The 11,105-nt window shown below is 49.0% G+C and overlaps 1 protein-coding gene across 1 annotated transcript in view; it reads left to right on the top strand.

Annotated features, from left to right (window-relative positions):
• The first annotated feature begins 5,021 nt into the window (after positions 1 to 5,021).
• Positions 5,022 to 11,105, top strand: part of ADAM22 (ADAM metallopeptidase domain 22) — a 1,243,161-nt gene continuing 1,237,077 nt past the window's right edge. Inside the window, exons 1-2 of the mRNA XM_078663588.1 lie at positions 5,022 to 5,339; positions 10,378 to 10,493. Coding sequence (XP_078519714.1) covers positions 10,460 to 10,493 — 34 coding nt within the window. The 5' untranslated portion in view covers positions 5,022 to 5,339; positions 10,378 to 10,459. The remainder of the gene's footprint in view (positions 5,340 to 10,377; positions 10,494 to 11,105) is intronic.

Raw genomic sequence — 11,105 nt, 5'->3', positions numbered from 1 at the left:
ATGAACAGATACACTAAAATCAGTTTAGATTTTTGTTGTAGCACAGGGTATTGGATGAGGCGGTGCAGTGAGGTGATGCACTGGGGGCATTTGGTGAAATGTTGCACTGGGGGTATTTGGTGAAGTTATGTTGTGAAAACATTTGCTGTACTGATGCCATGCAGTGTATTTGGTGGTTTGATGTTCCAAGACGTATTTGGCGAAGTAATCCACCCAGCGGTATTTGATGGGTAGTCCACCTAGTGGTATTTTTAAGTCTCGCCTACGGAGCACACATGCGCTGCATAGGAGGAGACCCTTAGCCATCGGTCCCCTTTTTCACCCACAACCGTGCACGCGATCCATTGCCTTCAATGGCAACGCATGCACGTGTGGAGATTCATTTGCGGGAGCGAACGCCACAGTATGGTAGCAATTATCGCTTCCGCAAGTGAATCGCGCAGGCCCCCATCCACCCCTCTGCTGCCGCGCGAGCTTTTTTTTTTTACTAACATGTAAATGAGCTTCTAGGATCTGTGTTTACAACACTTATTTTATTTCAAGTCCTCAATGTTTTCTTGCACTTTTTATGACCTTCCTTTGCATTGAAAAACAACACTTCTTGGCATTGTTTTGTATAAATTAAGAATTGGCCTGGCAAAGCCAGTCCCCCCTCTGTTGACCACTGGCTTGTCCCACCCACGTGATGGTGCAGGCCGGACCAGTGCACCGTGCTCTTTTGTTTGTGGTTTTGGCTCTGCAGTGGAGGCTCGAGCCCATAACTCCTGGGCGCTCGCGCGCTGTCCTCGCGGCTGCCGTCACGGTCTCCAAAGCCCAGTGTGCCACTTATGCGTATTTATCAGGTTCGACCATTCATGGCACGCTGCGCATTACTTCGCATCATGCAGGGTAGGTCAGCAGATGGGATTGTGCATTCATTAGCTGCAAAGGCTACGCCGTGCATAAATACGAAACGCGGCGCGCCAGCCTAGGCCATCCAATGCAATATGTCAGGACTACAACAACAGCCTTTATAGAGCGCAAGAAAGGTTCCCGGTGTCTCAAATGGGTTTGAGTAGCGCAAATTCACACCCACGAGGAAGCAATCGCAATGCGGTATCCACACCAGATCGTGTCTGTGCAGAGCAGAGTATGTGTGCAAGGCGGAGGGGGTTAAAGCAGTGACACGTTTCTAATGTGGGTGCCTTCTTGTTTCCTGCTCCTTTTTTAAAATAACTAAACCAATAGTAATGGGCTATTTATCTTTATTAGTATAATTTTAAAAAGAGCTGATGAAAGCAGGGTCAAACAGTGCGTGGCAGTGAATCTGTCTGATGTCCGGCGCAGGCGCACAGAGACAGTTGCCCTGGTCATCAGACAGATTGTCCAGGACCGACGACGAAGTCTGAGCTCTGGGTTCTGTGGCCTCACATGCCCAGGCTCCATCTCATTCGTAACACGCAGCAGTGTCACCTTCAAAGGCAGCCCCAAGTGCTTTAGTGTTCAGCCCCATAGTGCCCTGGTCTACATGTCTATTAAACCGTCACTGCATTCTTCCATCTCATCACAGGTTGGTTTAGTGTTAGGAGCATCACTCAAGCCTCCCCTAAGCTGTGATGAGCTGGCAACGTGAGGTTAACAAGCATTGGCATAGCCAATAGGTCTCACCTTTAGGACATTATAAGTGTTTAGCCGTGCAACAGTTAATGTTGTTGCACCGAGGATATTGTGCTGCATAGCTAAATACTTATCAGGTCCCAAAGGCGAGATCTATTGGCTATGCCAATGCTTGTTAATGTATTGCACTAAAGAAGAGATACACGGAGGAGTGTTTAGTGAATGGCACATTAAGGTGTGTTTCATAAAGTGATAAACTGTGAGCTGTTTGGTAAAGTGTTGCACTGAGGAGTGTTTGGTGAAGTGATCTTCTGAAAGTTGTTTTTTGAAGTGATGCACAGAGAGCTGTTATGCGAATCGATGCTCCTGGGTCTTTTGGGAGATTAGGTGGTCTGAGATGTGCTTCATCAAGTGATACGGCGAGACGGGTACATTCATGTTTGAGTAGTTATTTTTTTTCACTATCAAAGGTGTTTCAAAGGCATCCTCGAAGGAGTCCGAACATGCCCATAGCAATTTATCTTTTATTTCAAGCTGGTTTTGACCAACATTATTGACGGAAAAGCTCAATATTTTCATTTTAGTTTACAAAGATAAATTGTTTTAGAGTCTGACTTTGGCTTTGTTGGAGCAATGTTGGCAGCTACTGTAATACAAATATCGCATGTCAATGGGGCAGAATTTAGAAAAACTCTGCAGATATTGAACAGGTGGGAATGCGAAAATGATATACTTACTATGAACAGAATTGCATTTGGAGAGTACAACACATTAGGAACAAATGGTCTAGGATGGCAACCAAGAGGCCTCTTTGTGGGTTATCCTGCCCATGAGTACTCTATTCACATGTTTCTCCAGACCTTTGGAGAGCTGCAAGCTGAGCGATGGGCTGTAATTAGCAGGAATGTTAGGACCTGCGTTTGTTTTTTTCAGGAGCTGCAGAATTTTTGCCTGCTTCCAGAGTGGCGAGACAAATTCTGTTTCCAACGAGGAATTGAGTACCTTATTGACCGGTACATTTAGAGTGGCTGCAAGAGCCGATATCAGTTTGGCTGGGTGCGCATCTGTAGGTGAGCCTGACTTAAGGCCCAAAAGATACGTAAGAGAATCCTCAAGTTTAATGGCAGGGAACTGTAACAGTGGTGGGCCCAATGAAAGTATGACGGGGGAGTTGAGTAATGCTTCCCACCTGATGTGAGGAGCGGAGGTATCTTCCCCCTGCACCGTGGAGAATGACTTCTGGATTAACGTAATCTTTTCATAGAAGAAACGGGCCACCTGGTTCGTCCAATTGGCTGATAGCTGTACTTCCTTGTTTACTGCTTTAGGACCTGTGAACGATTTAATGATATTGAAGATTTCCTTGCCCCTATTCTTAGTTATTGCAATCCTACTTTCCAAATAATTCATTTTGGCCAATTTTGCCGAATTGTAATGTGATTTGAGAGTGTCCTTATAGATGATCTTGTCATCTGTAATATATTCCCTACGCCACTTTCTTTCTAGGCTTTTACACCTAACTTTTACTGGCTCTCAGAGATTCTTGGAAATAATGTGCTGAATGACACGGCCTTCTAGATGTGCGTTTGGTATGAGGTCGACTGTATCTATATTTGTCTTCAGCCATGTTTCTATGGTGTGAGCATCCTCTGCGGGGCTGCGCAGGGCTCCCCACCGAGTGGGTGCTGAGGAGTCAAGCGCCTTCCTGAGAGATGGCAAAGATACTTTATGGAGGGCTCTGTAAGTGTGTACCCCCCTTCCCTCCCCAGGTGGGATGTCTTTCCCAGTGATGGGTATCCTAAGTTCATGAGGAAGTGGTTGGACCATGTTAACGGGATTGGGGGATCCACCTCCATCTGCAAGTCGCAGCAGATTTGATCTAAAATGTGACCCAGTTTGTGGGTAGGACACATGACAAATGGCGTGAGATTACATGCCGTCATCATTTCAGAAAACGCATCACATGAGCGTCACAGGGCTTATCCCAGTGCAAGTTGAAGTCTCCCAAGATAGTAAGATGCTTGTATCTTAAGGCCAATGAGGTGATACTTTTGCATAAAGAGTTTATGACATTTCTAGGTGCGCCTGGTGGTCTATATATAAGTAACCCAGCAATGCCTATCTAATCGCATGATTTTATAGCCTGCGGGAATCGCTGACGCAATGGTGGGGTTTGAAGAGTCTGTTAACCAGGTTTCCCTAAGGAACATATGGTTGGGGTGCTCATCTGACAGATCAATAATTTGATCTTTGTGTTTTTGCAAGAAGCGTGTGTTGAGGAGTATGGCTTTGACAAACTTCCTGTCTGTCTGTCTGGGTTACTTGTCTTTTTGTTATGGACAAGCTTCGTCCATTGTCCGGAGACCAGTTGCAGTGAGGGGAGGTGAACGTAGTAATATTGTCCATGCTAACCGCTATGCTTCGACATTTATCAAGATTGCCAATGTTAAGTAATGATTCTCTTTCATAGCTGATCCTATGTGCTGGAGCGGCGGTGCTGCGGGCAGCGTGGCCTGCGCCAGCCACCTTCTGGATGCTGATGGGCGCAGACGGGTTTGCCTTTGGCGTGCTAGCGGCGCGTCTGCTGTGCGTCTGCGGCATCCCCAGGTTGAATACCCTAAGGCAGAGGAGATAGGATGGACACTAGAGCGTCTCCCTGCATGATGGCGGCTAGTAAATGGCTCACCGGAAGGGTGAAGCCTCGATGGTAATCCTCCCTCCACACAATCAGAAAACACTACGGAGGACCGGGGAAGATTATCTTGAAAAGAGTGTCTGCACTGGAGACTCGGTAAGTGTCCAGGCAATAACGTCTGTTCAAGCTCGCAAATGAATATACTAGTCATGTGGGCTTAAAGCCATCCCCCTGCAACCATTTGTTTGTTTCAGTGTCCTTTAATAATCCTTGTTTCCTAGTGGTCAGTCCTGCCTCTTTGTCCCCTTTTTTCTCTTTCATTTACTCCCATGGAGAAGGGACCAAGTATGGTATCTTTACACTTTGGTTGTTTATCTGTTGTTTGGGGGCTATATTTTCTTCTTTCCTGCTTGTGTTACACTGTGGGTGCATGGTTACCTTCTGCGCCCGTATTTTATTGCATCTCTCCTCCCGCCCCTCCTTCCTCTGTTGCCTGACTTCAAAGTAAGCTAGAGAAGGGAATCTCGGATCACAGGGTCACCAGCAACAAGCACAGGCCTCCACTTCTCCGTTGACATTGCCTGGGCAAGGCCGAGGGCTAGGATAGTGTGCACCGCCATTATGGCGGTCGCACCAGTTCCCGGGGTGAATAGAGGGGGTGGGGGGTTGCTGCGCCAGTGATGATGCAGTGCCCCCACCCCTTTGTTGACCTACAGGGAGTTTGCCTCAAACATGAACCGGAAGCACTTTAGTGCTTCCGGTTCAAACGCCATAACAACGTCGAGGCAGACCAGTCTAGAACGGCCTGCCCTAGGTTCCCAACTTTAAAAGGGGTTCGCGGGGAGCAGAACAGTCTCTTGTTCTTTTGCTCCCCACAGGAAAGGAGACTGGGACTGGCGTGGCCCGTTATCTTGTTTCGTCTTTGTTTTTCAGGTTTCGTCCAAGGAGCAGTGTTCAAAGCAGGAAGTGTGCTACGGAGCGATTCGTCGTGTCTGGAGGAGCTGTGTGTGCCGCCAGGAGGGGAGCTGATTTACAGCGTCTGGACCCCACCCTTTTGTTGGGAGCGGTGAACCGGCGGAATAGAGGGGCTCGTCTCCAAAAGTAAAAGGTACACAGGAGCAGCGGGGGAAAGACGCGCACCATTTACAAGCAGGGCGCTCTGTGGCGGGTAGGTGCTCGTGGCGAGAGCACTCCCGGTACAGTAGCAAATTGTTTTAGCCCATTCTGTGCGCACGGGGTAAATAGAAGTTTAACAACTGCTGTGCAGCTATTACCCGACACGCTCACCTTTGTAGCCAGCGAACTAGTGCATTGAAGATTTACGGGCAAAATGGAGCGCTCCGGTGAGGCTTTTCAGCTACCACGGGTGTTTAAGTTTTGTGGGCGGCCTCGTGGGCGGAGTGTTTTGTGGGGCAATCCTGACTGAAGGTGAGGGTGCAGAAGGGGCAGCTGAATTGTAAATTGCCAGAATTCTGCAGGCAAATTTAAGGCTTTGAGGAGCCAATAAGGCGGGTGAAAAGGTGTGCTTTTGATTTTGTGGGGCTGGCAAATTGAACTACAGAGGCACGCATTGGGGTCAGGGGACAGCACCCCATTTTAAACAGGGTTAAAGACAGTTTTCCCAGGAGTGCTAGTTCAGTGTGTGCTTCAAAAACTTGAGAGGGTTTTGGTGTGTGTGGCATTGGGGCACACCGTATTGGTGCATGGAGGGCCCACGCTGCGCAAATAGTATTGTTGTTTCCCATAGTTAGTGGACAAGGTGACGGTCGGGCTAACGGACACAGTTTCCTGCGCTACGGACTAAGGTGGACAGTGGAGAGCTGGTGGGAGTTCTGGTGGGCAGCGCTGGCAAGCCAGCATTTTCACCGCTTCCAGGAGCCACAGAGGGTTTTAGTGGGCAACTCACCTGAGCCTACTGGGTTAGCCAGTGGGTTGTGGCTCTGGTTGCGTGCATGCACAGGCTGGCTGGGGCTACTGCATCTGCCAGGTACGAGTTGCCACGGTCATTTTGGGCTATGTGCAGGGCTTAAGTAGAGGGTACGTGCAATCAAATCCGGTCAAGGAATTTCCTCCGCAATAGCCCCTAAGGTGCGGCAGAATGAGAAGCGGTCACGCACGGATGTCATGCTGGAGGCTTTGATGCAGCAGGTCCAAGTCATGGGGCAGGCCCTCAATCGGTTGCAGGAGAAGGTAGATGGTCCCGAGGTAGTAGAGGGGAGGCCCAGGCGGCCTATTGTTCCGCCTCAGCCTTATTCCCCACCTTTGCCTAAGCGGAACAGGCTCAAGCCCACCAGGAGAGGAGCGGGGACCCCGGGGCCGGCCCATAGGGAGTCCATCCCACTACCGCAGGCACCCTTGCCAAGCCCTCAGGGTGGTGGGGGGCCATGTATTCCAGAGCCTGCGGGCCACTAGAGGGCCAGGCCCGTTTCCCAGTGGTCCCTTGTGGGAGGATCCAAGGGGTGCCATGCCAGAGCAGCCGGACATAGCACCCAATTTGGCGGCAGTACTTCCATGGCTAGAGAAGGTGGGGAACTGGTCTCACGCTGAGGGGCATCCAACAGCAGAGGTGATGCAATCGAAAGGGCCCGGCAAATAATGTCTGAATTGAGTAAAGAAAATCTAGATGGGGTGCTGGCAGTACCGGCGGGGGATGCAACGCCCATGGTACCGGCTACTGACTGTGATGGTGTGTTGGTGACTATAAACACACCAAAGGACACAGGAGCACAAAAGGCGGCTAATGCAGCAGGACCAGCAGGTACGATTTAAACTTTGCCTCCTTTAGGTTTGGGGTCAATGCGTTCCACTAGGGAACATTTGGGGCGATATTTATCTCAAGAAACCAAAGAAAAGATCTGCAAGGGGGCATATGTGAGCATGTTTTCCTTTTTGATAGACGAGGCAGAAAGGGATGAGGCAAGAACGAACAAGGAATGGACACATCACAAAGAGTGGTCAAACATAATTTTAAAATACAGGGTAGAAGAGACCTTGGCCAATTGGATACAAGGTTTTCACTATGTACATGACAGTCATGTTGGAGCATTTCCCAGAGGTTGGGTCCAAGATGGCATTTACCAGAATAGGATCACCGTTGTGCATGCAACAAAAGGGGGCGATTGGTGGAAAGAATATGATAAGGATTTTAGAAGGGCAAAGGTGCAGGACCCATTATGAGGTTGGAACCAGACCGATATGTTTATTAATTTGAAACATTTAGTCCAAGGCCCATCAGACAACATGCGGGGGCAGACACAAGACAGCGGGTGGTTTCAGCCCTTTAGAACAGGCCCGCCGGAAACGCCGGGGGGTTCACAGGAAAATCAGGGGGCATGGGTAGAAAGGGTGTCTGTTTTGATTACAACAAGAGAACCTACAGTAGAGCACCAGGTACATGTAGGTTCAAGCATTCCTGTGATTTCTCTGGTAACGCGTCCCACCCTGAGTCCAGGTGTTTCAAAACATCCAGAGAGAAAGGGGTCAAGAAGCAGGAATGAGGAGGCAGTCCTAGAAAATACTATTTCCCCGGTTAACGTCCGCGCCATGATCCCCTGGTTAGACATGTACTACTGCGCTGAAGCTGCTAGGATGATCAGAGAAGGGTTTATAAAAGGTTTCAGGATACCGGTGCAGGGCTACAATGGGGTGGCACACTGCAGGAACCAGCTCTCTGTTAGGTCCAATGAAAGCATAGCAGCAGCAAAAACTCTGAAAGAAGTAAATCTGGGTACAGTGGCAGGCCCTTTTGAGGACGTCCCAATGGATGATTTTGTATGCTCACCTGTGGGGGTAGTTACGAAGAAGGTGCAAGGCAAATTCAGACTAATCCACAATCTTTCAGCACCAAGGGGTAATTCTGTGAACGATGCAATTTCAGACGCATTGTGTAGTGTAAAATATGCTTCTTTTGACCAGACAGTAGATATGCTCAGGTCAAGGGACTTTATTGGCAAAATCTGACATTGGGTCCACTTTCAGAGTGCTCCCTGTGCATCCTTTAGATTTCCACCTGCTGGGTTTCCAATTCCAAGGAAAGTACTACGTGGACAAATGTATGCCAATGGGTTCCTCAGTATCCTGTGCCTATTTTGAGAAACGTAGCTCTTCTCTAGAGTGGGCTTTCAGGAGGGGCATGGGCCACTAGTAGGTGCTACATTACCTCGATGATTTTCTTTTCTTGGGCGCACAAGGCTCAGGGGAATGCAGGGCAGCATTATCAAAGTTCTGTGCCCTCATGCAAGAGTTTGGTGTGCCATTGACACCCGGTAAGACAGTGGGTCCAAGCACAACAATTGAATTCCTAGGGATTGAGCTAGATTCTGTTAATGGGGTGTCTAGGTTACCAGCTGAGAAGGTTAAGGATTTCAGGGGAGCGTTACAGCACTGCCTAAGCAAAGAAAAGGTTACATTGCATCAGTTACAGCAGGTAGTAAGACAGTTGAATTTTGCACTACGCATAATCCCAATGGCACGCCCATTTTCCCGCACCATTGCGCATGCCATGGCCTCAGATAGAAGCATCATCACACCAGGCTATCCGGAGAGGTCAGACAGGACATACTCATTTGCAAGTCATTCCTGCGCGATTTCAATGGTAGAGTGGTGTGGTCTAGCTCATCCAGGTCCAGTCCGGAATTGGACCTGATGACCGATGCATCAGGTAGCGAAGGTTTCGGGCCCATTCTGGGATGCGAGTGGGTGGCACAGCGGTGGCCGGGTTGGTGGAGAGACTCTGGGCTCATGGGTAACATAAGCTTCCTAGAGCTCTTCCCAATCCTGGTGGCATTGTCTGTATGGGCTGAGCGGCTGAGGGACCGGTCTGAAGTATTCAGGTCAGACAACATGGCGGTGGTGGAATGCATTAACAGCTAAGCTGCTAAGTGCGGTATGATACTGCGTTTGTTAAAAGAAATTGTTTTAAAATGTATGAAACTGAATTTCCTTTTTAAATCCAAACACATGCCAGGTATATTGAATCATGCAGCTGATGCATTGTCTCGTTTTAAAATGCAGGCATTCAGGTCACACATCCCAGATGCAGCGGTACACCCAACACATTTCCCAGAACAGCTTTGGCAGCTTGGTGCCCCCAATTATCGGACCTCGTGGCAGCTAGCCTAGCGCACAGAACAGGAGCTCTTACAAAGGGGCGTTTGGGTCTTTGTCTCATTTTTTGGGGGAAAAGTGGGAACACAAGTGGCACGACCCTGAGTCAGTGGTGGCGTATCTTGCTTTTATGATGGAACAGGGGCGCATGGTAGCAGGGGATAGGCGGCATATCACAGCAATATAAGTTTTTTGCCAAAGTAAGAGGCAGGGGGGATCCCACAAAGACCTTTGTTGTGTGCCAGGCTTTGAAAGGCTGGAAACGCTTGCAGGGGGGACAGCCAGATGTCAGGAGACCTGTCGGACTTGAAAAATTAGCTAGTCTAATGGTGGTCGCTGGTTTGTGTATCCGCAGGCGAGGTGGCGTTGTTTCAAGCAGCATTCTGCCTCGCATTTTATGGCTTATTTAGGGTAGGAGAACTAGTGCCAAAGAACAAAAGGGATTGGCGGGGTGGCCTACAGGTAGGACATGTAAACTTAGGCAATGGCTCTGTGCTGATCTCCATACATAAGTCCAAGACTGATCAGGAAGGCAGGGGGGAGAGCATAGTATTACAAAGGGCAGGTAATCATGCATGCTCCCCCGTTGAAAGTCTAGAGGCCTTTATAGTACAACGGGCGCGAGTCACAGGAGGGCCTCTTTTGATACATAGGGATGGGGTAACCCTCACTATATTTCAGTTAAAAAGAGTCATGGTTCTGGCCATTCAAGACGCCGGGCTGGATGCGGCTAACTTTGGGACCCACTCTTTCAGGATAGAGGCAGCCAATGAGGCAGTAGCCAGAGGGCTGAGGGACGAGCAAGACAAGAGGATCGGTAGGTGGTCCTCTAACTGTTATAAGAGATATGTACGGCTGCACATACTTTAGCTTGTGTTGCTGGTTGTTTGCATGCCAACTGTGATTTCCTTCACCCTGTGACTCAGAGAGGAGATGATATTAGTTCACTATTACAGAGTGCTATGTGCAGTTTGGTACATTTTAGCCTACCGGTGTGGCTATGCATTTATCTATGTTTCTATTCTCCATGTTACTTGCAGTTTCTTCATCCTGTGACTCAGGGAAGAAGCCTGCATTGGTCCTCAACCAAGATAAGAGAAGGCCACTGTGCCAACCAGAGGAATGACAGACAACAAGCTACGAACAAACAGCAAAGGTGATGGCTCAAGTTCACTCTTGGCCCCAGGAACATCAAGAAATTTGAGTTTTGGGGCATTCATATGTCTGCCGTTTGAAAACTTTCTTTTCAGGGGCCTACGAGGCCAGGGCCCATCCATTGAGAACACAGATGGTATTTTTTGGACAGGGCGGCTTGTGCGTGGGGCAATTCAGGGAGCTGGTGAACCGCGCTTTAAAGGAAAGTAAGGGACCACCTGCGATCTGGATCCTGCACCTAGGGGATAACTATTTGGCCCGACTGGGGCGGTGGGGGCTAGTGGAGGACCTGCTCACCGAGGTAGGGTGGTTGGCAAAGAGGTGCCCCGAGTCTATAATTGCCTGGTCTCACATAATCCCTAGGTTTTAGTGGAGAAGGGGGAGTCAGTGTGGTAAAGCGGATCAACAACAAGTTTGATAAGCTATTCAGGACCACTAAATTGAGGTCAATATGACATAGGTACATCAGGGGGGATCAGTTTTTCTGCAGGATGGGGTTGACCTCTCATACAGAGGAAATCGGGCCTTTATGGAAGACGTTTTAACTTGGGTGAAGAGTATGGGACGCAGGACATGACGTTCCTAGTAGGCTGAGGGGGAGGCCAGATAGTCG

Source organism: Lissotriton helveticus, chromosome 10, assembly GCF_964261635.1.
Source record: "Lissotriton helveticus chromosome 10, aLisHel1.1, whole genome shotgun sequence".
NCBI classification, from domain to species: Eukaryota; Metazoa; Chordata; class Amphibia; order Caudata; family Salamandridae; genus Lissotriton; species Lissotriton helveticus.
The sequence above is the reverse complement of the archived record's forward strand: the minus strand, read 5'-3'. Positions and strand labels throughout refer to the sequence as shown.